Source organism: Leuciscus leuciscus, assembly GCF_965113295.1.
Source record: "Leuciscus leuciscus genome assembly, chromosome: 2".
NCBI lineage: Eukaryota > Metazoa > Chordata > Actinopteri > Cypriniformes > Leuciscidae > Leuciscus > Leuciscus leuciscus.
The window spans coordinates 38,012,254-38,037,208 of NC_138726.1; the positions used below are offsets into that span (position 1 = coordinate 38,012,254).

General features: G+C 38.4%; 1 protein-coding gene across 4 annotated transcripts; it reads right to left on the minus strand.

Moving 5' to 3' along the window:
• Positions 1-1,664: 1,664 nt before the first annotated feature.
• On the minus strand, positions 1,665-24,304 carry esrp2 (epithelial splicing regulatory protein 2). Of its 4 annotated transcripts, XM_082161140.1 has the most exons (17): positions 24,155-24,304; positions 23,840-23,992; positions 23,210-23,338; positions 13,770-13,883; positions 13,351-13,465; positions 12,977-13,072; positions 12,791-12,845; positions 12,441-12,551; positions 12,025-12,157; positions 10,063-10,105; positions 9,310-9,611; positions 8,435-8,665; positions 8,135-8,333; positions 7,398-7,596; positions 5,936-6,119; positions 3,334-3,435; positions 1,665-1,827 (listed from the first exon to the last, which is right to left on the minus strand). In XM_082161140.1, the coding sequence occupies exons 2-16, from the start codon at positions 23,969-23,971 to the stop codon at positions 3,349-3,351; spliced, it is 2,130 nt and encodes a 709-aa protein (XP_082017266.1). In that variant the 5' UTR covers positions 23,972-23,992; positions 24,155-24,304; the 3' UTR covers positions 1,665-1,827; positions 3,334-3,348. The 4 variants fall into 4 exon arrangements, with proteins under 4 accessions (XP_082017266.1, XP_082017267.1, XP_082017268.1 ...); XM_082161141.1 differs by lacking the exon at positions 24,155-24,304 and having other exon boundaries at positions 12,441-12,548; positions 23,840-24,148; XM_082161142.1 differs by lacking the exons at positions 1,665-1,827; positions 3,334-3,435; positions 24,155-24,304 and adding an exon at positions 4,403-5,704 and having other exon boundaries at positions 23,840-24,148.
• Positions 24,305-24,955: the final 651 nt, after the last annotated feature.

The following is a 24,955-nucleotide window of genomic DNA, read 5'->3' on the forward strand; positions in this document are numbered from 1 at the left end:
AGTACCAAAGCGAATAAATAAAACTGTAAGTAGTGATGTAAGGAATACTGTTTTCTTGGTCCATTGTCAGTCCATCTGAAATTTTAATATGGAGATTAAGGTTAGGATCATGTTATTTTCAGTAGTTACAGCATACCATGGGTGTATATTAGCACCATTTATTCTTTGCTTTTAGCATCTGATTGATAGAACATGTTTGAACAATTTGATTGCTGTCTAAACCAGTGCTTCTCAACCACGTGGAATCAAAGATGAATATTAAAAAAAAAAAAAAAAATTACAAAAATCAATCCATTTCTTATTTCAATTCACCCCTTCAACATTTTTTCCCGTAAAGAACAGGATATATGGTCGCCAGATTTTAAAAGTGTGATTTCTAGGCATGGAAACATCAAGCAAATTAAAGTTCACAGGCATTTTTTTATTGAATATGAATTGTTCTAATTATGCCATGGAATTGTGAATAAATAAAAAATATTTCTTTAAAATCCATAACCCTTATTCAGTAAAACTTGAAAAGTCATGTGCCTTTGTTGTGGACAGTGTTGCCTTGGTGTTAAAAAGGTTGAAAACTACTGATCTAAACAATCACTCAAAGCTGGTCCAAAACATTTCACGTTACCACTTTGACATGCAGATGGTCAGAGCAATATCAATTTATTTGTTGCATATAAGAATCACATTTACACATACATACACATTTCATACATTTTAAGGAAAAATGCCCCTTCTTTCACTAGAGAGGTGTGACATTTTGTTCAGCCTGTATTGCACTCAGAGTAATGTAGTCATGAAATACATATAAAAAAAAAATTCATGATTCAAGCAGCCTACCATCAGTAGGAAAAAAAACTGACGTAGACAACAATTCCAAAACATTGCAAAGTCCAAAACAAGGTGAGACCACAGCATAGTTCAATCTGCACATAATCTCTCATGGGGTCAGACTGGGGGCAACAGAATACACACCTCTATCAATTAAATTCCTTTAAAGAATGAGCAGTGAAGCATGCAGATCACACAAACAACTCATCTTTAACTTTAAATAAAAATTTCACTTTTCCAATGGATTAAACTAAAAATCAGTTCATGCAAGTCTATGGAGTACATACTTGGTCTGATCTCTATTAAATAAGGAATAAGTCTGAAGGCTGTGTCAGTCCAATAGTGCAGAGGTACACTGGGAAAACCATCATGCTTTAATGGTCTTACAGTATTTTAAAGAACATATTTGGCTTTTTACATAACATTCCATAATGGCAATAAGTATTGCATTGCATTTTGTTTCTCTAGTGCCTAACTGGACTGCCCAACAGGAAGATCTCGTTCCATAAACTGATGGCTTGCAAGGCTTATAAGTTTGCTTTAATGTCTTGAGTTAGGATAGAAGAGCTGTTGACATCAAAAGACAGGAAGAGTTTAGCATGCATGCCATTGATCTCAATTTTCCTCACACACATACACAAGCAGTGAGGCAGTGCTACTGAGATGTTTAGCTTGTGTGTATATAAACATATATACAGTGCTTCTGCGTCAGGTCCCCTCCTAAACTACTACTTTGTGTCAGGAACAACAGGACAACTGTCTGAAAAGCCAAAAGACAGGCAATGATGGAGAAAGGGGTAAGACAGGTGAAGTGCGGTCCTCCCTTAGTGGGTGTAGCGGTCACTCGCAGCAAACCAGGCGGATGGGATGGCCGGAGAAGGGAAGATTGGAGCATTCGGCTACAGCATGTCTCGCTGCTTTCTCACTGGGGAAGGTCACCAGTGCCTCCCCACTACGCTGACCACTCCAGTTATACAGCACGAGCACCGAGTCCGCCTGGAGCTACACCAAGACAACATTTAAAAACCAAGTAAATATTTATATGCATATTTTTGTATAGGAAGCATTACAAATTTTTTATGTTTTTTGTTTTGTTGTTTTTTTAAGTCTCTTATGCTCATCAAGCCTTCATTTATTTGATAAAAAATACAGATTTTTTTTTTTCTATTTCAAATAAATGTTCTTTAACTTTTTATTCTTCAAAGAATCCATATATATATATATATATATATATATATATATATATATATAGCAGCATATTAGAATTATTTCTGAAGGATCATGAGTCACTGTAGATTGGATGATGAAAATTCATCTTTGCATCACAGAAATAAATTATATTTTAAAGTATATTCAAATAGAAAACCATTATGTTAAATTGTAATAATATTTTACAATATTACTGTTTGTACTGTATTTTTGATCAAATAAATGCAGGTTTGATGAGCAAAAGAGACTTCTTCCAAAAACATTAAAAATAGTAATGTTTCCAAACCATTTCCAGACACACACACACACACAGTAGTGGTCAAAAGTGATGCCCTGAGGGGATATTCATTTTAATGACTCTACAAGTCAAAATGAGGATTTTTTTTTTTTTTTTTTTATATATATATTTTTTAAATATGGGGGAAGAACAAAAACGGTCAACTTTGTTCAATTATTTGCCCCCCAAAAAAAAAACTACAGCTACTGGTTTTATTTTACTATGCAAAAAGCTCACAGGAAAAAGCACACATTGGCTACATTCTATTAATATTTGGTTGGTTCTCTTTTGTTTTTGCATCTGTTCATTATTACTTTGTATGACTTATGCCAAATTGTGCAGACATAATATTGCAGTTTCATTGCGTTATCACAAAATTGATTCCAAGTACAACTTAACTTACAAATGAAGAGTTTTTAATAATATTTGAATAAAGGGAGATTTTGAATAAAGATCACTTTTGGCCACTATTGTACATGTTCCAGTGGTGGCACTTATAAATAAATGTATAGAAGGGCAAGATCCCTCCACATGCACATACAGCACACAGAGTTCTATAGAGAGAAACAGGATTTGAGTTTGGAGTGCCACAGTTTTAAGCATTTTTGCATAAACCCTCCACACACAGAATTTGTCATCTTACAGTCAATCAAATCAGCAGAAAAGATGTGAAAGTATATATATACTTAGCCATTCATTAGGAAACCCTTAGGAAAAGGCTGGAGACTTGCAGCAAGTTAAGAACAATGATGACAATCAAACCCCAAACCAGTAAGTTACATCGGAGAGAAAGAGCATTATTACAACAAGCTTCTTAAAACAGCAGCACACAGATCATGTAAGCATACTGGGAGTAAATTATGCATGAAGCAGAGAGTGAAGATTAATTTACATATATTCAAAAACAGAAGAGCATTACTGCACTGCAGTACCAATTGGAGGTCACCCCTGGGAGGAGGAGTTAGCGTATTAGTCCATGCAGAAGCGAGGGGTTCGGGTCACAGGGCATGATGGGAGCTTACCTGGAGGGGCTGCCCTTACAGACAAAGCCACTCTTTAGGCTGAATCAGGCTCCGGCCCTGCTCACTCACTCCAACCAAGCTGCTGTAGTCTTCAGGAGCGTACTACAGCACAACGAGCCACAGTCAGTGCCACAGGCCTCACGTTACACTCACAACAATCAGCACTTCAGCTACAGGTCACGCTAGAGTAGTATGCATTTCTACTAAGGGTGTCAATAGATGTGCATTGACATGTCAGTGAAAAAAACTTAAATTACAGTGTTGAATTGATCATCATATAAAAAATAAGATGCATTAAATTGATCAAAAATTTGTTTGACCTTTCTATTCAAAGTATCCTGAAAGATAATATTAAGCAGCAAAACCATTTTTAACATTGATGATAAGAAATGTTTCTTGACTCAAACTGCTCCGACAATCAGGGAATAGGTAGACCTTATTATGGACATAAAAAAATAAAAATAAAAATCACATTCAGATTACATTTACAACTGGACAAATTTGAAAGAATTTGGAACAATTGGGACACTTATACTGATTTACATCTGTCTTAATTTTCTTTTGATACGTTGTTCTTGCTCTCTGGTCATGTTTTGTTCTGTAAAAAAAAAAATATATATATATATATAAAAATAAAATAATAATGTTTCTTGAGAATCAAATCAGCATTATTTCTGTAGGATCATGTGATACTAAAGTAATAGTAAATAAGTATAGAGTAATGATGCTGAAAATTCAGCTTTGCCACCATAGGAATAAATTACATTTTAAAATATATTCAAATAGAAAACAATATTTTTTAAATTGTAATAACATTTTACAATATTACTCTCTGTGTGTCTCTGTGTGTCTCTGTGTGTCTCTGTGTGTCTCTGTGTGTCTCTGTGTGTCTCTGTGTGTCTCTGTGTGTCTCTGTGTGTCTCTGTGTGTCTCTGTGTGTCTCTGTGTGTCTCTGTGTGTCTCTGTGTGTCTCTGTGAGTCTCTGTGAGTCTCTGTGAGTCTCTGTGTGTCTCTGTGTGTCTCTGTGAGTCTCTGTGAGTCTCTGTGAGTCTCTGTGAGTCTCTGTGAGTCTCTGTGAGAACAGCGGTCAATAGCGGTTACAATGTTTGTAGATTTTTTTTTTTTTAAGAAATATCTTCAATATTAAGAATGGTTTTTGCTGCTTAATATATTTGTGGAAGCTGTTATACTTTATTTTTTAAAGGAATCTTTGATGAATATAAAGTTCAAAAGAACAGAATCTGACATGGAAATCTTTTGTAAAATAAATGTCTTATTTAAAAAATATTTTATTTATGCATTTAATTGTATATAAGAATTAATGCATCGAGAATGTGGGAACTTTAGTAGTATTCAGACAGACTACCGTAATCTTGGTATAAGTGTAATTAAATTCCTGATTTGATTTATTAAGAATCATTGTCAGAGCACATATTCACACCCCTAAGTCTACAGTTTGTTTGAAAATGTAAAAACTAAATGTAAACAAAGTACTGGGCATACTGAAGTATTCGTTAAAGACTAATTCTTCAAGTATTACAGTTCATTTAAAAGGTTCAAACACAGGTCTGAAGCGTAGTGCCTTTTATCATTCAGAACCAAAGTAGTGACACCAGTGTATGCCCAGACATTCAACACACCACCCAAAATTCACTGCACTGCAGAAAAAAAGAGAAGAACAGTACAGGGTTGCATATAAGATGTTTAGGAATGAATGCACTATATAGAAAGAAAGAGGGGGGCCTGCAGACCACCTGCCAAAAAAGAAACACTTCCCGCACACAGAGTCCCATAGTGTGCATTTTGTATCAGAGGTTAAAAGCACACTTGGAGGGTGGACTGGGCTCAGATCCATTTCATTGGTTCAGCCAGGAGTCAAACCTGAACTCAGCATTTCACACACGCGCCACTGTGCTACGCTTTGTGAACAGTGTAACACGCACACCGCTCAGGTAAACGCACACCTTAGAGGAGAGCGCAGGTACTCTGCATGCCGAAGACAGTTGTACTACCATCCCCACCACACATCTGGAAAATCTCCATGGCTAGACATTAATATACTGAGAGAGAGAGAGAGAGAGAGAGAGAGAGAGAGAGAGAGAGAGAGAGAGAGAGAGAGAGAGAGAGAGAGAGAGAGAGAGAGAGAGAGAGAGAGAGAGAGAGAGAGAGAGAGAGAGAGAGAGAGAGAGAGAGAGAGAGAGAGAGAGAGAGAGAGAGAGAGAGAGAGAGAGAGACACACAGACCCGTGCCCAAAACAAAGCAGCACTCTTTTCCACCTAACCATCCCTCTGTCTGTTATAACCCCCTTCCCTCCTTCTCTGAGTGCAGGTGTCATACCGTCCTCTGAAGTCTCCGCCTAATCGGCTGTCAGCTAATGAGAGGACAAAATGTACACAATGATTCATCATAAAACACTATGCTATACAACACTACAATACAAACGAAACTTCTTAAGATGTCTGCTGCTTATCCAACAGAAGCAGGGTCCTGATAAAGTCTCAGGTGAGAGGTGCACTGCTTGGGAAACCCTAGTTTTTTTAACTTGTTTTTGAACTTGAGAACCTTAATGAATGAGTGAGTGAGTAGTGGAATGAAGAGTCACCTGATATCCCTGAAAGAAGCTGAGGATGTCTTTGACCCCGGCGTTGTACGGCAGGCCCTGCATTCGCACCAGTGCTCCGGGCTGAGGGGGGAGGAGGGCAGGGGCAGATTGGGCCGCCACAGCTGCCGCTACTGAACCCGGCGGGGCCGCAAAATAACTCATCGTGGAGGGAGAGACCGGTGGACTATTCAACAGTGAGAAAAAAAGGTTAATCATGGAAAATTGATTTATGAAGTGATAAAACAAATTACATTATAAAATGGACAGTTTAGAATTTAAATTCTGATTGGAGGAGCTACATTTGAAGCTGTTGTAAAACAGCTGACTGATGTATACGTGACCACACACATTTTACGTTAATGTGTGAAGTTGATAAGTAGCTTGGCAACTGTTAAATGGCACAGTTAAACGAATAAACTACACCATTCAAAGGTTTGGGGTCACTTATGCTCTCAAAGGCTGCATTTATTTGATCAAAAAATGCAATAAAACAGTAATGTTGTCAAATATTACAATAATAATAATAAAAAAAAGTTTTCTATTTTAATATATTCATTCAAATGTAATTTATTCCTGTGATGGTAAAGCTGAATTTTGAGCATCATTACTCCGGTCTTCAGTGTCACATGATCCTTTGGAAATCATTCTAATATGCTGATTTGCTGTTAACACCATGTCTACACTGGACGCAGCAAAGCATTTATCCTTTGTGTCAGTTTGATATTAAAAGGTTAACAGGTGTTTTTGGAATAAGATCAATTTCTCTTTCGTGAGATTACTTCCTCTTCTTGGCTAGGTTACGTTTCTCCATTTCATAAATCCTAGGGGCAAGGCTTCTAAACTGTACATTTTTAGGGGCATGATATTTAAATGATGATTGTTTTCAGCCGCCACATTTATCAACGTACAATCATTCGTACAATGGGATTAACGGCACACAAATGTTTCATAAATCACATGTGAACCCTGTTGTAAGATGATTTCTGTGCTTGGATCTACGTCGGATTGATAAATGAGGCCCACTGTTTGAAGTCGTGTCACGCCGCTCGCATCCTGTGTAGACAAGGTGTTAAGAAACTTTTTTAAATTTGATTTCTTACAGTTATCAATGTTGAAAAAAGTTGTGCTGCTTTTTGGTTTTGCGAAAATTGTGATGCATTTATTTTTCAGAATTTTTGGACGAATAGAAAGTTCAAAAGAACAGGATTTATTTGAAATATATTGAAATATTTTGACACCTATCCTACAATAGTAGTGCATTTTTCTTGCTGAAATTAAAGTTAGTGATTATTATTACTACTAATACATTCCACACACATTCATCATTTTTTCTAAAAAGGTGATATGATACATGACACGGTTTAATAAATAAAAGAGTCAATTTTTCTTTCACCATTTGCCAACCCTTTAACCAGGTGGAATGAAAACTGGTAAAATGTTTGCACAGATTTTTCTCTTGTACCTTGGGTAGTAGGTGGTGTAGCTCATGTTCATGTTCATGTAAAGCTGTGGAGAATAGTAGGCTAAAGCGTGTGCAGGGCTGTGTGTTGGGGCCTGTGGAGTTCTTGGAGTGGCCAGCAGGGGGGACTGATACAACGCTGCCTCAGTGGGAATCATAGTTGGAGTCGCATGAAATGCAGTGTATGATGGTGGAGATAGACCTGAGTGGGACAAGATAAAGTGCTTTATATTAAAATAAACAAATAAATTTGTTTTCACCAAAACAGGCAATGTGTAACTCTCTCTCATACACACACACCGCTGACCTTGCACAAGTATGTGAATGTCATGTATACTTAGCTCATATGGCACAGGAACAACTACAGTGTCCTCTGATGTGGCGTGAGCACATACGGCCCATTCTCAAGCCAAGGTCAAACAACCAGATCGAATCACTCAGTAAACAGCCCTTCCTTTAGTGCCACTACAGGCTTGCTCTTTCTAAATGCCAAAATGTTGCACCTTTAGATCCATGAAAGAGGTGATCACACTGCTTTCTTGCAGATAAGCTGAAATCTAATCTCAAACAGACTGGAACACTGCACAGAGATCAGCGTCTTTAAAACAGGAACCGATTACAGCTGCTGGCTCAGGCTAAATACTAACCCAAATGAACAGAGCAGTTCCATCTACAAGCATTTGAAACAAAATAAAAAAAATCTCCATAAAATGAAAGCTTCCATTCAGAAAGTTTCTTACAAGGTAGTTTGCAAGGAGGCGGCGACAGGCCGCTGCGGTTAAGCGTTCCCCCCATCAGCACAAAGCTCATCTCCTCAGTGGAGCACTGGAACACCTCCACATAACGATCCTTCATCATCTTCTTGTGGCACTTCTGAGACACCATAAATGCACGGTCAGATGACTTCATCTGAATGAAGGCATCACCAGAGGGTCGACCCTAGAAAGATGGACAGAGAAAAGAAAAAAAAAAGGTAGGTCAAAGTGTCATTCTAATAAGGCCTGATGATTTTTGTTTCATTAGGTTCCTAATTAAATCACCTGCTGGTTAAGGACCATGTGTACTCCATGTGGTTTGATATCAATGGTGTGTTCCCCCATAAACTCTAGAATGTCCTCGATGGCGGCGGTGTATGGCAGACCTCTCAGTCGGATGCAGTCTCGTGTGTTTCCGGTGGTGATGAAGGGTGGCGTGGCTAACACAGGCATAGATACCATCGGAGGAGGAGGAAGTGTAGAGATCAGTGGAGTGGACATGTAGCGATTCAGAACCTATTTACAAGATACAAGAGGTCAAGGAAATGGCAATAAAGGACTAGATTTTGGTTTCCTAAAAAATTTACACAAGTCAATTTGTTTTTGTTTTTTTTCCCGATTAATCCTCAGCGTAGCAGAATTGCAATAATACAAATTTTCACTAAATGTGGGTAAAAACATAACATTACAAGTGATACTTGTAAGGGAGAAATACATATTAACTGCCACAGCTTATATCCTCTACCAAGCAAGCATTTGACATCAAATTTTTTAATTAAATTTCTGTGCGTCTACTGACGGGAAAAGGTTTACATGCCTTGAAATTTTAAAAGTACATAACTTTGAGACCATTAGCAAAACATGCACAGAGGGCATTAAGGGGTCAAAACATTTCTATTGTTCTTACACAATGGAGCCTGAAAGTCAAAATAAAGGGTACACAATTATTCCTTGTTTTTAGCTGTTTCCTGTGCCGTTTCGTAACTTTCTCATTCATAAATTATTTTTTATTAAAATGGTATTAAAATACATACATTAGTTAAATAATTTTTTGCATTTTAAGATAATGACTTCCTAAATACATGTTAAAAGGTGAAAAAGTAATGCATCATGAATAGCAATGCTTGGGTCACTAAGGTTTAAATAAAACGCATCAGTACCTGCTGGACCTCAGCTGCAGTGCTGCGGAACAGCTCGATGTATCTCTTGCCCAGGACCTGTTTGTGCTTCTTCAGGGAATTCTGGGCATATTCCTCACAAGCAAAGAGAACAAATGCATCGCCTGTGGGACGACCATCTGGGTACTTCACAAACAGCAGCCCCTCCATCCCGTCCGTGACCGGGCTCTCTGGGCCCAGGAAGCCCAGAACATCCTGAGGAGTAGCAGTGAATGGAAGCCCGCGCATTCGGATTATCACCTGGTTCTCCTTAGAAAGGAACTGAGCTACCTCATTGGACGTGCCTGTCAAAAGAGGGGGAATTTTACATTTAAAATGGTGAGTAGTTACAGAATGTCAGAGACACTCTCAGCTGCTCTAAAAGCTTTCAGCAGACACATCCACACGCACTGTAATGATATCTAGGCAGGCCGCTGTACTTTTACACCTGCTGTGTGTGAGGGAAGTGTGAGGCTTTTGAGAGGCTGCTGACCCATCTTCCTCCCTGAGGGAACGGCTCCCTTTCTCTGTGGCCTGGCCAGATCAGGGGGGCAGGAGAGAGGGGGGGTAGTTTCCCCATCTACCTGCCCAACATGAGTCAGCAAAGGAAAAAGACTCACAAAGAGCCTTTCATTCCCACTGGGGGGGGTGAACACACACAAACACACACACCAGGGAATAACGGACAGAGATTTACTCTACAAATGCTAAGAGTCTACTCCTATTACAACTGAAGACTTCATGTAAATGTCTCACCTCCTGCAATCTTCAGAAATTCCTCCCCAGTCGCTTTATACACCTGTAACAAAATAAATGCAGAATGTCAACCATGATGCTTATTGTATATAGCCATTTATACCATGATCTGTCTGAATACTCGATTTTGATTGACTGGAAGGTATACATTAAAAATTGTTTAATGCGCAGGTAGTTCCAAATCAGTTTAATCACTTTTCTATATTAATGCACTGCTTTCATTGAAGCGCATACAGACACTTTACTCGCACACAAAGATCGGAGATCGCTCTGCGCACACAGAAACATTCAAGATCACAGAAACTGCTTGTCAACGCTGCCCCAGTTAAAGACATGGGTGTTATTAGACAGCAACATGTCTATCAAAAATCATATTACAAAAGCAGCCTTTATCCACCTCGGAAAAATCACTTAGCTATGGAACATGTTAACGGTTTCTTATGCAGAAAAGTTAGTTCATGCATTCATGACCTCTGGACTGGATTACTGTATTGCATATGTGGTTGTTCTGCATCCTCAAACTAGCAGCAGCATTTTGGACTAAATTGTAGCTTGAGTTCTTATCAGGTCAAAAAAATATATGATCATATAACACCAATTTTATGATCTCTACACTGGTTACCTATTAAGTTCCATATAGGTTACAAAGTATTGCTACTGAACTATAAGGTCCTAAACAGTTTAGCTCCTGTGTATTTAAACGATCTACTATCGCCTTACAATCCATCACACTCTTTAAGATTAGAAAACACTACAAAAAACTTTTGGTAGTACCTACAATTTCTAAGTCCACTAAAGAAGGGAGAGCGTTTTCACATTTAGCTCCTAAACTCTGGAATAGCCTACCTGATAATGTTTGGGGCTGTGACTCACTCTCCCAGTTTAAATCTAGATTAAAGAGGCATCCCTTTAGCCTAGCATTCACATAATGCATATCATAACCTTGCTTTTCAGAGGGCATATGTCAGATCAGAAGCATATACCTCCTATTTACATTGCCTTAAATGTGTATATAACACACACATATTGTCAATTGTCTGTTTTGTATATTGTGTATTTTTATTACCTGCATCTCATTACTGTCATTCTGTCTGTGCTGTGGAAGCCTCAGTCACCAAGACAAATTCCTTGTATGTGTAAACATACTTGGCATAAAACTCATTCGGATATGACCATGTATTGTTTGAAAGGTTATGAACAGCAGCTACACTAATTATTTTCCATTTGCTTTTGGTGTCAACCTCGGGATGCCCGTAACTAGAGATTACACCAGCTTCAGTTAGAATCTAGCCTCTTATGAAGACTTCAGATGACAAAACACCTGTGAAGAGATGATGGGAACCCCTACGAGCTCTTCAGATGACACACAATTTTCTATGTTTTGTAATCATTACGATCACAACTTGTAATAATTGCTTTAATGAGCTCATTTTCTCTGTCTAAATGAATACATGATATTAGCTAACGGCATGATTTGTATTATTTTAGAACTGTACATTTCTGATAACATTTGTAATGTAGAAAGTTTAAAGTTGCTTTGAAACGATATGTATAGTGAAACACACTATAGAAATAAATGTGAATTGAAAATGTGAATCGAGATGGAAAATGTACTCAAGACGGTCGATTTGACAATGAGGTTGACTTTTTTTCTTATTTTAGCAACAAAGCTTTAAAAGGAATGAATTTAGATATGCAGCTTCTTTGGTGTGCTGTGCTTTAGCATGCTGTTAGACTGTCATGGTAAACTCTCCCAAAAAACTCTCTAAATTCATCCTCAACTCAGACTAGTCGGTTATGAGAAAATGTAGTTTCTCACATGCCTAGTGTAAATTTAATATAGAAGAATTAGGATTATCTCAGACTAAAGTGAGTATTGGGACTTTGCATATTATTAGAACAGCTGATGCAAGTAAAACAAAACAAGCTCATGGTTAAGATGCTGTAAAGAGGTAAACTCACTTCAATGTATCTGTTGCCCATGTGGTGTTTATGTCGATCCAGTGCCATGTCTCTGTGCTCAGAGTTTATGAAGCGCACCAGAGCTTCCCCATTCCTCCGGCCCTGAGCATTTAAACACAGCGCAACGCCGCCTCTGATACACACACACAAATCAAAGAAAGACAGAGATGCAACATTTAAAAACTAGTTTGTAACCTTGAACAATTTGCTTGTTATGATACATCAGCTTTGACATTCCAAATAAACCTACTTTTCCACAAGTGAAAGTCCTGATGTGACATTTGGCTGGATTTGCCTTCGAGGTCTTACAGAGTTTTGCATTACGCTGTTAATGTGTCCTAAAGGGTCTTTTCTGAGTGCATGCTCAGTGTCATTGTGAGTGTGTGTTTCAGAGTTACGCTGAGATGTAATCTTACTTGGCAATGTTGAGGCCCTTGAAGAAGCGAGCAATGTCCTGATCAGACGACTGCCATGGCAACCCACGAGCTCTGATGACCGTCTCGCTGTCCACAGCTTCTGTCTTACTGCTGGAAACAGTGCACATATGCAGACATACAGATAAACCTCATGCTCAGAAGCATTCTTATGGTATTATAATGAGAAAACTCCACAGATGTATTTTGAAACCTATGGTCAAAATCAACAACTCCCAACAAATTACTTTTTGGTCAGCAGCAAAAGGGAAACTTCTCACTGCTCATACAAACAAAATACACTGTTTACAACAACAAAAATCAGACCACAGCAAATGTGACTGAGTACTTACCACGCTCCAGATTCGAACTTGTAGTTTACAGTTTCAAAAGTGGAGAATTTGTGATCTACAAAGAAAAAAGTTGAATTATGAGATCACAAGCAACCTGGTCAGTTGTGCACATCAAAAGTGAAATACTTAACATGTTTTCTCAATATATAAATGGTACAGATCAATCCACAACGCTGCATGACTCACTGTAGGGCTCAGCCAGGAGGTGCAGCATTACCAGAACCATGTTCTCCACTTCCCTCAGTCCAGCCTCCTGCTCCACCACCGCTGGAATACACACGTCTGACAGCAGCGTCAAGGCACATATATGAACACACATGAATGTACATATTCCTACGTAAACAGCTGAACATGCTTTTGAAAAGAACTAGTACATGCAACAACAACAAAAAAACAAAAATATATAAACACCAAAAATAAAAAGTGAGTAAAAGCTTCATTTTGGTTACCAAATGACAAGTTTTTTTAATCTAAAATAGTATTGGCATTGGTAATTGAAACACACACACACACACACACACACACACAAAAGAGTAAAACCAAAAGCATATGCAGGATACAGTCCAGCATGGAGGACATAGTGAGATCTTTCATGGGGCCTGCGTTGGGGCAGCATTTGTGAAACTCTTTCTTCAAGTCCACAAACGTGTAGAAGCATTCTGGCAGAACCAGATTCTACAACAAAACACACAAAAGCAAATTAGGGGGATGCAGGTAGGAAAATGTTTAGGAGGAGCCTGAGGGAAGGGCAGAAGAGAGAGAACAGTAAAGAAAGAGGAAAAGGTATAAGGCAGAATGGATTGAGAGCGCTTTAATGTCCTCTGGATGACATAACATTCCTGTGAAGATTATAACATGTTGCTGCTAAACAGATTATACCTCAAACTGACAGCTAATTTAGAAATGTCAGAAAAACACACACACTTTTCCGTTTCAGTTAAAACATACACTTAAGGATGAAGGTGTGTTTGCGGATTACCTTTTTGGAGGCCTCGGGGTGCAGCACCTGTCGGATAAGAAGTGGTCCGTCCACACAAAGTGTGTAGGAACTTCTGCCCAGAGACTTTAGTTCAGCTGACACCGACTGATGAAACTGGAGACAGAAATAAAAGCATTTAAAGAGAGAAGGAATGGAGAGAAAAAGAAAAAGAAAAAGAAAAAGATTATTTCTAATTTAAAACACCACAGCATTAGACTGTAGGCATTAGATTCACTTCCCTTTATATCTACACTGTTCAAAAGTTTGGGGTCAGTAAGTTTTGTTTTTGTTTTTAATGAATAAAAAGTGTTTAACATTGATAATATAAGAAATGTTACTTGAGCAGCAAATCAGTAAATTAGAATGATTTCTGAAGGATCATGTGACATTGTAGACTGGAGAAATGATGCTGACAATTCAGCTTTGCATCACAGGAATAATTTTTTTTTTTTTTTATTCCTTTAAAAATAGTCAAATAATATTTCACAATAATACTGTTTTTACAGTATTTTTGTTCAAATTAATCCTGCCTTGGAGAGCATACGGGCTCGGAAAGGGAAGCTATCTGTAAGATAGATCTGTCAGCAACAAAATCCCCTACGAAAGGTCGTTACTTAAAGGGTTCACCCCCCAAAAAAAAAAATCTAATTCTCCAGCTACACAACTGACATTTTGACGCTTCAAAAATATTTATAGAGAGATTGTAAAACGAATCCATATGAATTTAGCGGTTAAGTCCAAATTTTCTGAACAGACATGATCGCTTTATATGCTGAACAGATTTAATTTAGGCTCTATTCATAAACATGCATCAACTCACACATCAGTTATATGATAAACTGAAGCTCAAGCATGCTCACTTGACGGGCGAGAACCAATGAGATTCATTCTCATGTTACGCAGCACGTTTGAGCATCAACAAGAACCAATGAGGTTTGTTCTCGCACACCAAACAGGTTGGGTTGTTGAGCTGCTGTTTATGTTCGCTGATCAATGTTAACATGTGAATAAAAGCCTAAATATTTAGTCTGTTCATCACAAAGTGATCGGGTCTCTTCAGTAAATTTTGGACTAAACCGCTCAATTCTAATGGATTAGTTTTACGATCTCTTTATGACCATTTTGAAGCCTCAAAGTGGTAGTTGTGTAGACGTCTATGGAGAGTACAGAATGGGCTCATATTTTATTAAAAATAACTTAATTCGCGTTCAAAGATGAATGAAAGTCTTACGGGTTTGGAACGACATGAAGGCGAGTAATTAATGACAGCATTTTCATTTTTGGGTGACCTAACCCTTTAAGGCTTATGCACTTTCATACACCCATAAAATCTTACCAACCCCAAACCTTTGAATAGTAGTGTGTATATTCTTAAATTAACAGCTTTCAAAAGAAAAATATTATTCCCTGCAAACCTGTAAAAGCAAAAGACCTCACACAAACCACAGATACAGGCAATCACAGGAGACACTAAAATATTTATTATTAGTTTCTCATTATTAGTAGCTTGTAAAATAAACTGCAGTAGGAAGTTCAGGAGTTTCAGTTTAAAAACAAGCAATGTCAAGGGCAGCACAGAGGACACCCACAGTATGTTGTAATATGTGCACATGCTGCTTCGTGTACAAGCGCATGCGTGTGCTTGTTATTAAGCAACTGGTCAGACTGGTTTGGTGAAAATACAGGAAGTGAGCCATGGCAGTCATTTCGGATGAAGTATTTCACATGACAGAGAGCGTTAGATGACAAAACAAACGCAGAGCGTTTGTCCTACTCTTAAAACACAGCAACTGTTCATTCCCAGCTATAGGGGCTCCCACATTCACCTGTGTTTAACAAAAACATTGAGTCTTTAATGAACCATTATAGATGTTTAGTAAACGTATCCATCTCTGCAATGTCTGCATCAGTCAAGAGCAGTACAGGCAAACCACCAACTATGACTTGACAATTGATTTGAGTACTTCATGTTATTCACGTTACAGCAACGAAGAAACATCTCAAAACAAAGAAGAATGTGTCATAAAGGGCTGTTCTTAGGCTCTGAATGAAGCAAAGTTTAGTTGTTTGTGGTTGCCAAGCAACTTGCCTTATTAAAATACACAATTTACAAAGACTCTGAATAGGAGTTGGTACGATCAGTTTTATAATATTAGTTTTATTGTTTTGTGTGTTCTATTTTTAACTCAAGTGTTAACTAATGTAAAGCCATTTTTGCTCATCTTTTGGTTTGCCTTTATAAGTTGAAAATACTTGAAAATATGCTGTATAAACAAATGAATTATCATGCGTCAACGTTTTAAAACCGTTTATTCAATGGATTGTCCCAAAGGGAGTCAAAACCAAAAGGTTATAAAAAAAGATTTTATAAAATTAGATAAATATATAAAATATATAAAATATATTATGATACACAATTTCTCTGTGATATTAAAACCAAACACACACAAAGGGGCTTTTTGACCAAACAAGACTCCAGTGGCAATGCTACATAAGGTCCAGGGTGGCACCGGCCCACTGAATCTAAAAGCAATCAGAAGCAGCAGCAGGCAGTGGTTTGAGTAAGAAAATTCTAGTCTCTGTTCCGTGGCCAGGCGAAGGCTAATCCTTGCCCAGCCTCAGTGGCACCTTTTATTTTTATTTTTATTTTTATTCTTGTGTTCAGTGTCTTTTTTTAAATAAATGGATTTAGTTGTTTTCAATAAAACACATTATTACACTGCTCTTTGGAATCCTTGATTCTAATTGGTCAAATCGCACCATCAAGCGGTATGTTATTCTGAAACGCATTCTCATCCCAAGTTGTCATATACTGACGCTTTTGACATTTCGTCTACATCGAACGCACATGGCAGCCTTTAGCGTCAATCAGACACGCACAGAGCTTTGTTCGGTTATGGGTAGGTTTAGGTCTGGGGTAGGGTTAGGGTTAGACCGCTAGGAGGCGCCTTCTGGCCCATATCTATCTGCGTCTCATATTGACGCTAAAGGGTGCCATGTGCGTTCGATGTAGACGAAATGTCAAAAGCGTCAGTATATGACGACTTGGGATGCCCGACAACAACCACTGAAAGCAGATAACACAGGCTCATCCGGGTAACTGAAGTCAGCAGCGCTATACGGTTGCTAGGAACGTTTTTTCTTCGTGGAAGTTTTGCGTTTGGTGAGCTAATAAAATATTAAATCTCAATCAATTCAATATATTGAGTACAGTTATTTAATTATGTGTTCCAGTATTTTGGACTAGCTCTCTCGTTCTCTCTCTCGCAACTGCTCTCTCTGAGGACGCTTTGCGTTTAAAGAGCTAATAAAATATTTAGAGCGAATTATTTACTTATGTGGTAAGTAGTCGTGTAATAAGCGGGATAATGTACATCCAGCCAGTTGTTATCTCAGATCACCCTGTCGGGGGTTTATTCTGAGATAACAAAGCAGCTGGATGTACATTATCCCTCACTTGATTTAACGAATCCTAACGGTCAAATTATTTTTATCCCATGTATTGTAAAATAATGTAATTTAAGAGTAGGTCCATCCTATTTTACCAAGGTCCACTCACTTTAAAATTTCTGGCCTCGCCACAGCTCAGAACAGTTAGGGAAAGGAATCATTGAACATTTCAAAGATATAAGCCAATCTGCAATGAATTACAACAGAGAAGGGATGAACCATTACGGTGTTTGTCAGACTCTAGCATGCAATAAAAGAACAGATAGAACCTTTGTGGCCTAATTTTCATATCATTTAGGCCAGCACTGATAACAGAAGCCAACGTCGCCTTTACCCAGAGCAAAAAAGTAAAAGCAGCCAAGGCACGTTGACAAAAGTTTAAAAGATCGTTTAACCTTACAAATCTACAAGCTGGGAATTTCAGAAAATTCTAGAGCAGTTTAAAGCTCTCAACCAATTGAAAACATCTGAAGGTAGAACTGCAGCTCATTCAGCTAGTGTACATTCCCGTCATGCTCCTGGATTATGACGTGCTGTTTTTCTACATAACCTGTCCATCTTCATACCTCATCCTAATACGAGGCTTCAGTTAGTCATTAAGAGCTTAACTAACAAGACTTTTGTAAATACCCGACAATTCCAAAAGTATAATTCAAGAGCTTTACATCTCAAGGAAAGCTTTAGTGGTATACAGTGAATGTATTATTTTATATGTGCGCGCTTTTGTATTGTGTTCATGACTGTTTTTACTGCACAACCCCACCTTGCACAAATTAGCAACTGCAATAATTAAGTGCAAACCTAATTTCTACTACACAAACATTGAGCTAAAACACAGACACACCCTGTGCCTACAAATGATTAGAGTGAGCAGATCAAACTCCAGATATGAAGCAAGATATGAAGGGTATAATTTCACAGGCCAAATGGTTTTTTTTCCTTTATATGAAATGCAATTTATATGAGATTGCAAAAAATGCAATCAAAACAATGATGATTCATTTGATTAATTTGTATATTAAGCAAAAAGACAGAATGAGCAAACTAGCCTCTACAGTACTGAGAAAAAAAAAAAGTGTTTGTGAGATTAAAATGTGATAAAGAAGGTAGTTAAACTTGATCTGAGTTTCAGTTTCACATTCTCCTCTACCATGATGTCATTGAGAGTGAGAAATAAATGTGATCTTTAGCATGACAATCAATCGGGTTGTCCTGTTAAGCCGTGTGTGTGTGTGCGCGTGTGTGTGTAAAGACGCCAAATGGTCCTATTTAAGGTCGATCAAAAAGCAAGTGAGCAACAAAATCCCTCTATGAAAGACCCACTCCGATGAAAATCATGTTTTTCTAGGTGTTAACATGTTCTTGTGGTATTTTTCTGATGTTAGAGGACATAACTTGAGAAAAATAAGCTCAAAGTTGTATTTCTGAGTATTTCTGCATTCAAATGGCTGTGAATCAGTAGCAGACGCTAAAATGCCGGCTAAAATAGACTGGAGTTGTGACCTAGTAACTCCACTGGGCGGGGCCACAAGCTCATACTCCCCTCCGCCCCACCCGCTCAGGTTCTGAGGAGTAGAGAAGACGATGGCGGATCAATACCTAGTATGTGCGGTAGCGGGTTGCAATGCTAAGAGGAGAGATATTGGTATTAGCTTTACCAAAACATGTTGTGAGAGATGAATGGATTACGTTCAGGGTTCCAGACTGCGACCATTTTTTGAGAATGTGCGAGTTAAAATTTTATGTGGTCGCATTTGTGCGAGTGCATGGTCATGTACTACTCAGTTAAATTCACGCATGAATTTTCCTGCATTGAACTTGTTTTAGCGCCCGCCAAAGTGAATTTTTGTCCCGCCAAAGTCTTATTTGATCGGTGAGTAATGTAGATGAACTGCTGCGCTTGTTTAAATGAAAGAACGAGCAGAGAGAGAGACCCGGACGCGCGCGCGCACACTCTCTGTCTTCGGAGCCAGGCGAAAGTGTAAACACTAGAAGACATTATTTTACACATTAAGACAGTACATAAACATTATTTAAAGACATAAAACAACACTTTAATTAAACGAAAAAAACTATCCAGTGATGAAATGTTTTCTGTGTTGACAGAAAGAAAGAAAGACAACGGCTCCGCCCACAACGCAGAGGCGAATTGCTAATGAGCTACTGCCGCTCTGCTGAAGCGAAGTCCCAGAAAACGGCACAGGTTTTGTGATTTTGGCTAAAAACGGCATAATCATCATTTAAAGACCACTGAGAATGTTTAAAAATAGCTCAAAATATGATCGGAGTGGGACTTTAAGACTATTAGTAAAGTGCACTTATGATGGTAATTTACGGACATTTTGCCACTTATGACCACATGATTTTGAAACCTGTGGATTTTTAAATCCATCTATCGCTCGCGTACACACAAGGGCTATCAGCAGAAAATATTTCTTACATACACTACCGTTCAAAGGTTTTGGCATCAGTAAGATTTTTTTTATGCTTTTGAAAGTCTCTTCTGCTCACCAAGGCTACATTTATTTGATCAAAAAAGTAAAAGCTGTAATTTTCTGAAATGTTATAACAGTTTAAAAGAACTGTTTTCTATTTTAGTAAATTACAAAATTAAATTTATTCATGTGATGGCAAAGCTGAATTTTCAACATCATTACTCCAGTCTTCAGTGTCACATGATCCTTCAGAAATCATTCTAGTATGCTGATTTGCTGCTCAAGAAACATTTCTTATCATAAACATTGAAAACTGTTGTGCTGCCTAAACATGTTTTGTGAAAAATGAAAATTTATCATTTAGAATACTTTTTTCAGGATAACTGACCCCAAATTTTTGAGGGGTGGTATGATTTCATGTTTATCAAACACTGAGCATGCAATTTAATACAATAATTTGAAAATCTGATTAAATAATTCTGAAATGAAGATATAGAGAAGAAATATTAGATGCAAAGGTTTGCATCAAACAATCTTAATAGCTATAAACATGAAATGTTCTGACATGTAATTAAGGTAATATTAGAATTGTTTTGTTTTTTGAAGGGTGTAACAAATTATGAGATCGTGAGACACAGTAATCCCCTGTACTCACTTTAGGTATTCTGCCCTTCAAAGTTTGTAGGACATACATAGTGATGCTTACTTTTGAGTGAACTCACCCGGAGTGTGCAGGATAAAGTATAGTGGGAGTGTTGTAAGATAAGGTAACAGGATGTACCGGGGGAACTAACAGGATGTTTAAGCAACAATCACATACAACCGGTTTTCACTTAATCCATTTTGTACTTGCTTTATACAGTGCCATAAATGAGACTCAAAACCCATCTAATTCATGTCTATAAATGACCATTTCACTGATGGGAAGTCTGTGCTTTCCACTCTAAGGCTGAATGAAAGAATGGATGAATGTGTCACTCATCCTTTCATAGAGGCATTTCTTAGAATCCTCCATGAGCATTGACAGTCTGTAGAGTAATAAAGCTCTCTGCTCATCACACAGGTACTGACATGCTCCTGCCAGCCTAATGTGCTTTCTCAGCAAGCTCAGAGAACAACACACACACTTTCTCTACACACCCTCTGTCTCTTAAACACACCCAAGATCCTTTTCTCCCACAAACACACTCTTGAGCTCATAGTAACAATTTTATTCTGCTTAAAGTCTTTTCTCCCTCACACCCACACAGATGTGTTAACACCACACCATTCCCACAGCGTTAGCGTCTAAAGGCAGGTGCAAAGCCAAAGCGAGTCATCCAGAGAGTGCCAGCAGCTATAAATGCACAGCACGGATTAGCCACTAAAGCTCAGAAAAACAGGTTTGACTTTGACTCAAGTCTGTTAGTAAGATAGAATGAGCCACATTAAAAGCCTTCCAAATACCCGTTTCCTAACCCAGACACACGGGTGAGAACCTATTTTATCAACCAGTGAGTCACAACAGTGAGAAAATGGATGTCAAGTTGTGTTAAAATTCCATAAATATGGGATCTTTCTTGAAAGAATCTTTCACTGAATACAACAGGCCTCATCGGACCAGAGTGAGACTCTGTCAGCCCTTCCTCCAAACTCCTCACTGTTCATTATAGGGCAGGGTATGACGTTAAATAAATTGTGGTGACATTATAAAGTGTATAGTGATAGAGATTTTCCTATATGGTGTAAATCGCAGTATGTAAATATATTTGTGCAGCAGAGACCTGCTTAAAGTTATTGACACGTTGGAACGATAAAGAAACAGTGGCTCTAATTTGTGGTTTTAATAACAATCAGTGTATATTTAATTCATTCAATGAATGGAGTTTTTTTTTACATTTGATTATTCAATTTCTTCCTTGAATGCTACTGTACCTGAAAAACTTCAAGCACTCTTTATTTCACTTGTATCTTTAATGTATTTAACCTATTGTTTATAATTTGGTTTTATTTTTATCTTATTTTTATAACAAAGATCAAATAAAATAATATTGTTATTGTAAAAACAAAACACATCAGTAGCGAACAGCCAATCACATGCCTTGAAGCAGAGAAACTGTGATTCACTTCTCGTGAGGGAATCAGCAAGATTATTTTCTTTCTTCTGTTGAAGATTAACAGATTGAATAATATGAACTACATAAATGCATGATAGATTGATAGATGATGGATAGATCCTTTTTAAAGCTTTATCTACTATTTCTTATTTATATTACATATTATCTGTATATGTTTAGATAGATCAAATAATTATAATAAATAATCATGATTCATCACCAAAAGCCAGAAAGTGTTATATTTAAAAATATTTTAATATGTAGTGGCCTTTAATATGGAGAAAAAAAAAAAAAAAAAAACTGGGGTAGTGACTATTGCGTCAGAGATGTGTCACTTTGCTCACAGCTGATTGGTCAGATTTTGGTCTGAGATCTCTTACCCAGACCATAACCTTAGCCGTGGAGCACAAGTTACTATGGCGTTGAACACCACTAAAAACCAAGGGTTGGCGCAAACTAAACTGAAACATACCTGCCTATCCAGCTAAACCAGAAGGACAAACACAACAAGAGAAACTGAACTGAACCAATGGTTTGATGGTGTCTTTCTCTCTCTGGCACGGAGAAATTGATTTCACTAGTTAATATTTACAGAGCCCCTTGGGGATAGGCTACAACTAAATCAAGATAACCTGCAAATGCCACCACCTGAATGTAACAAAGGTATGCAATACAAATGCGAGAAAATTAAAGCATTTAGGTCCCTCATTTGTATGTCTTTTTTTGTTTAAGAAATATGTAAATTCCAACAAACGCCTAGTCCCACAACTGAGCTTAGGACTCTGAGCTCTAAATACTTTTCTGTGGGATAGTAATGAGAAGGTGTCCATTATGAAACAGTGGGGGGTGGGAACAGGTTTACAGAGTACAAACAAATCTCTCTGCGTCACAGTTGAGAAACACGTTTGGCGACATCCGCCTTTGGTCAAAACATACGTGCAAAACTCGGGAGCAACCCTCAACTATCCAGATCCAGCTCGATAAATGACCTTAACATGGACAGCAGATGAAAAGAAAGACAGAAATATCTCGCTGAATCTTTTTCAATGTATTCCCTCTCTATTATTCTGTTCATCATCCCCCCTGTATTCGTATCACTCTTGCGCACTCTCAACTCAATGGGTCTCAGGTGGGTGCACTCGCAAGTAAACATTCCGTCTTCCAGATGTCTGCTGAACACACCAGTCAACAACAAGACTAGACCTGCACACTCCCTTAGAGCAGAGCGTCTGTGCCTTCCTTCCCACACCCAAACCATTTAAAAATCAATCCAAGTGTGCAATCCCAAAGACTTCTTATCTTATGCTGACATAAGAGCCACTTTATAATGTGACTTAGTTTGAGTTTTAAGATATTACATACTAAAATGTCTAAAACATTCCTAAGCATCGGGCCATAAAAAACACAAACACTGTATAAAGACACAGACCGACAGACTGCATGAAGGCGACTCTCTCACCTGCTGCAGGACGCTCTCCAGCGGCTCGGCCTTGCACAGCTCCTCCGCCGTGAGCCCGGTCTCCTCCTTGCACTGCTCCGACAGATCCACACTGTCCGGCTGTACTAGAGTCCGCTGAAGCTTGCCCACCTGTTAACAACATCATCTCTTTCAAACGGCCTCGCAATGCAACTCTAGCGGGTTTTGTCATTGGCGCGCCCTTACACACCTGGCCGTCGAGAACACAGAAACAAATGTTCAATGTTCTCCACGCACCAATGCTGGTCTAAGTAGGCAGCTCAGTGGCTTTGACACCGAGTTACTATAGCAAAGATGTTGATATCATTCTCGGCAGTGTGTTTGTGTAAATGCAAAGCAGACACGGCAGGGTTACTGACCTACAGGCGATGACATGCACCAAAAAAGCACGCTTTCGTATCCCGTGGCTCGAAAAAAATCGCATTATAATGCTCTAATCAAGTTGTCAAATTAAACAGCTGTTGAATATAATGTAAATCACAATGTAGCGCATTTAACTATCTGAAAGCGCACCTTGTTGGTGAATGTCAGCTGTCAATGTGGTTTCTAATACTAGCACATTGTGGGTAGTTTAAAGTTAGAGACCTTACATCAGGGTCAAAAGGTCCGTACCTTATTCTCATGTAGATCCACAATTTGCCACACCAAGAGAATTAATTCCCTTTCATCCGACCCCAGTTTACCCCCATTTGCACCAGCTGTTGCCCCAAAGAACACCACCAGAGTATCACTGTGCGAAGCCATCAGGGACCACAAGGGTAAAAACTACAATTAAGAGCAAAGATCAAATAAAACAGTAACACGAGGGTTCACCTTTCTCCAAGAGAAGCAAACAAAAGAAATGGAAATTCAATTGAAGTACACGAGGAAGGACAGAAGATTACTCCAAGAGAAGGACACGAGAGAGAGTGCGGCACGAGACTCTACCTGTTGCTGTACTTGTGTGCTCTCTATCCAGAGTTACTGGTTTGACTGGTAAAGAAGGTAGAAAAAAGTCCTGGTTCGTCTCACGCTACCCCATAACAAGCCCTGAAGGCTTTTCTCGCTGTGTCGTTTTTTCTTGGTTACCTGGTTTTGGTTCGGCCTCCCTGTTTGGAGTCAATCTCCTGGGGGAGCGCTTTGATTGGTTGGTTTGTAAAGGTGAGGGCGGGGCGTATTACCACGGAACCTATGTAACCCGCTCGGATTGGTTTATATGCGCTAGGAAGTGGGAGATAAGATCAGAATTCACGTTGTCCTGCTTTGCTGTTACACACCTATAGCTGTGCTGCTTAGCCAGCCTACTTTATCTTCTGTTCTTTTAAAACGTAATACGTTTAAAAAAATGCACTCAATGTTTTAACTAAGTTTTACGTTTGAAGAAATAAACAGTAGGCTAGCTTTGAAATAGGCCTATAGCCTATGTTTAAAACACGAGTGTTCATGATTTTAACTGATGTGAACACTCGCCCGCCATATCAGTTGCCTAAATAAAGTCTTTAATTATTAAAAGTTTTATTTTAGATATGGCCAGTGTGCTTTCATAAACACAATCTGCCAATACTCTCCTCTGCCACTCTCACTACTAGACAAATCAATAGGCTGATAATCTCACAAGACAAGGTTTTAGACTATCGACATTAATTGTCCTGCATTTGTTAGTTTATTCTGGTTATGCATTCGCTTTTGCAGTTATGAAGGGGACGTTTGACTGGCACATTGAACCACCAATCACACTTCACTTATTTT

What these genes read in the sequence shown, in the direction of transcription:
- esrp2 (XM_082161140.1), bottom strand. Translation starts at nt 23,971, where the DNA reads ATGGCTTCGCACAGTGATACTCTGGTGGTGTTCTTTGGGGCAACAGCT. An exon ending in GCCTCCTTGCAAACTACCTT is followed by an intron (nt 7,597 to 8,134) that starts GTAAGAAACTTT and finishes TGTCCCACTCAG; the next exon opens with GTCTATCTCCACCATCATAC. An exon ending in TACACCACCTACTACCCAAG is followed by an intron (nt 6,120 to 7,397) that starts GTACAAGAGAAA and finishes ACTGTTGAATAG; the next exon opens with TCCACCGGTCTCTCCCTCCA.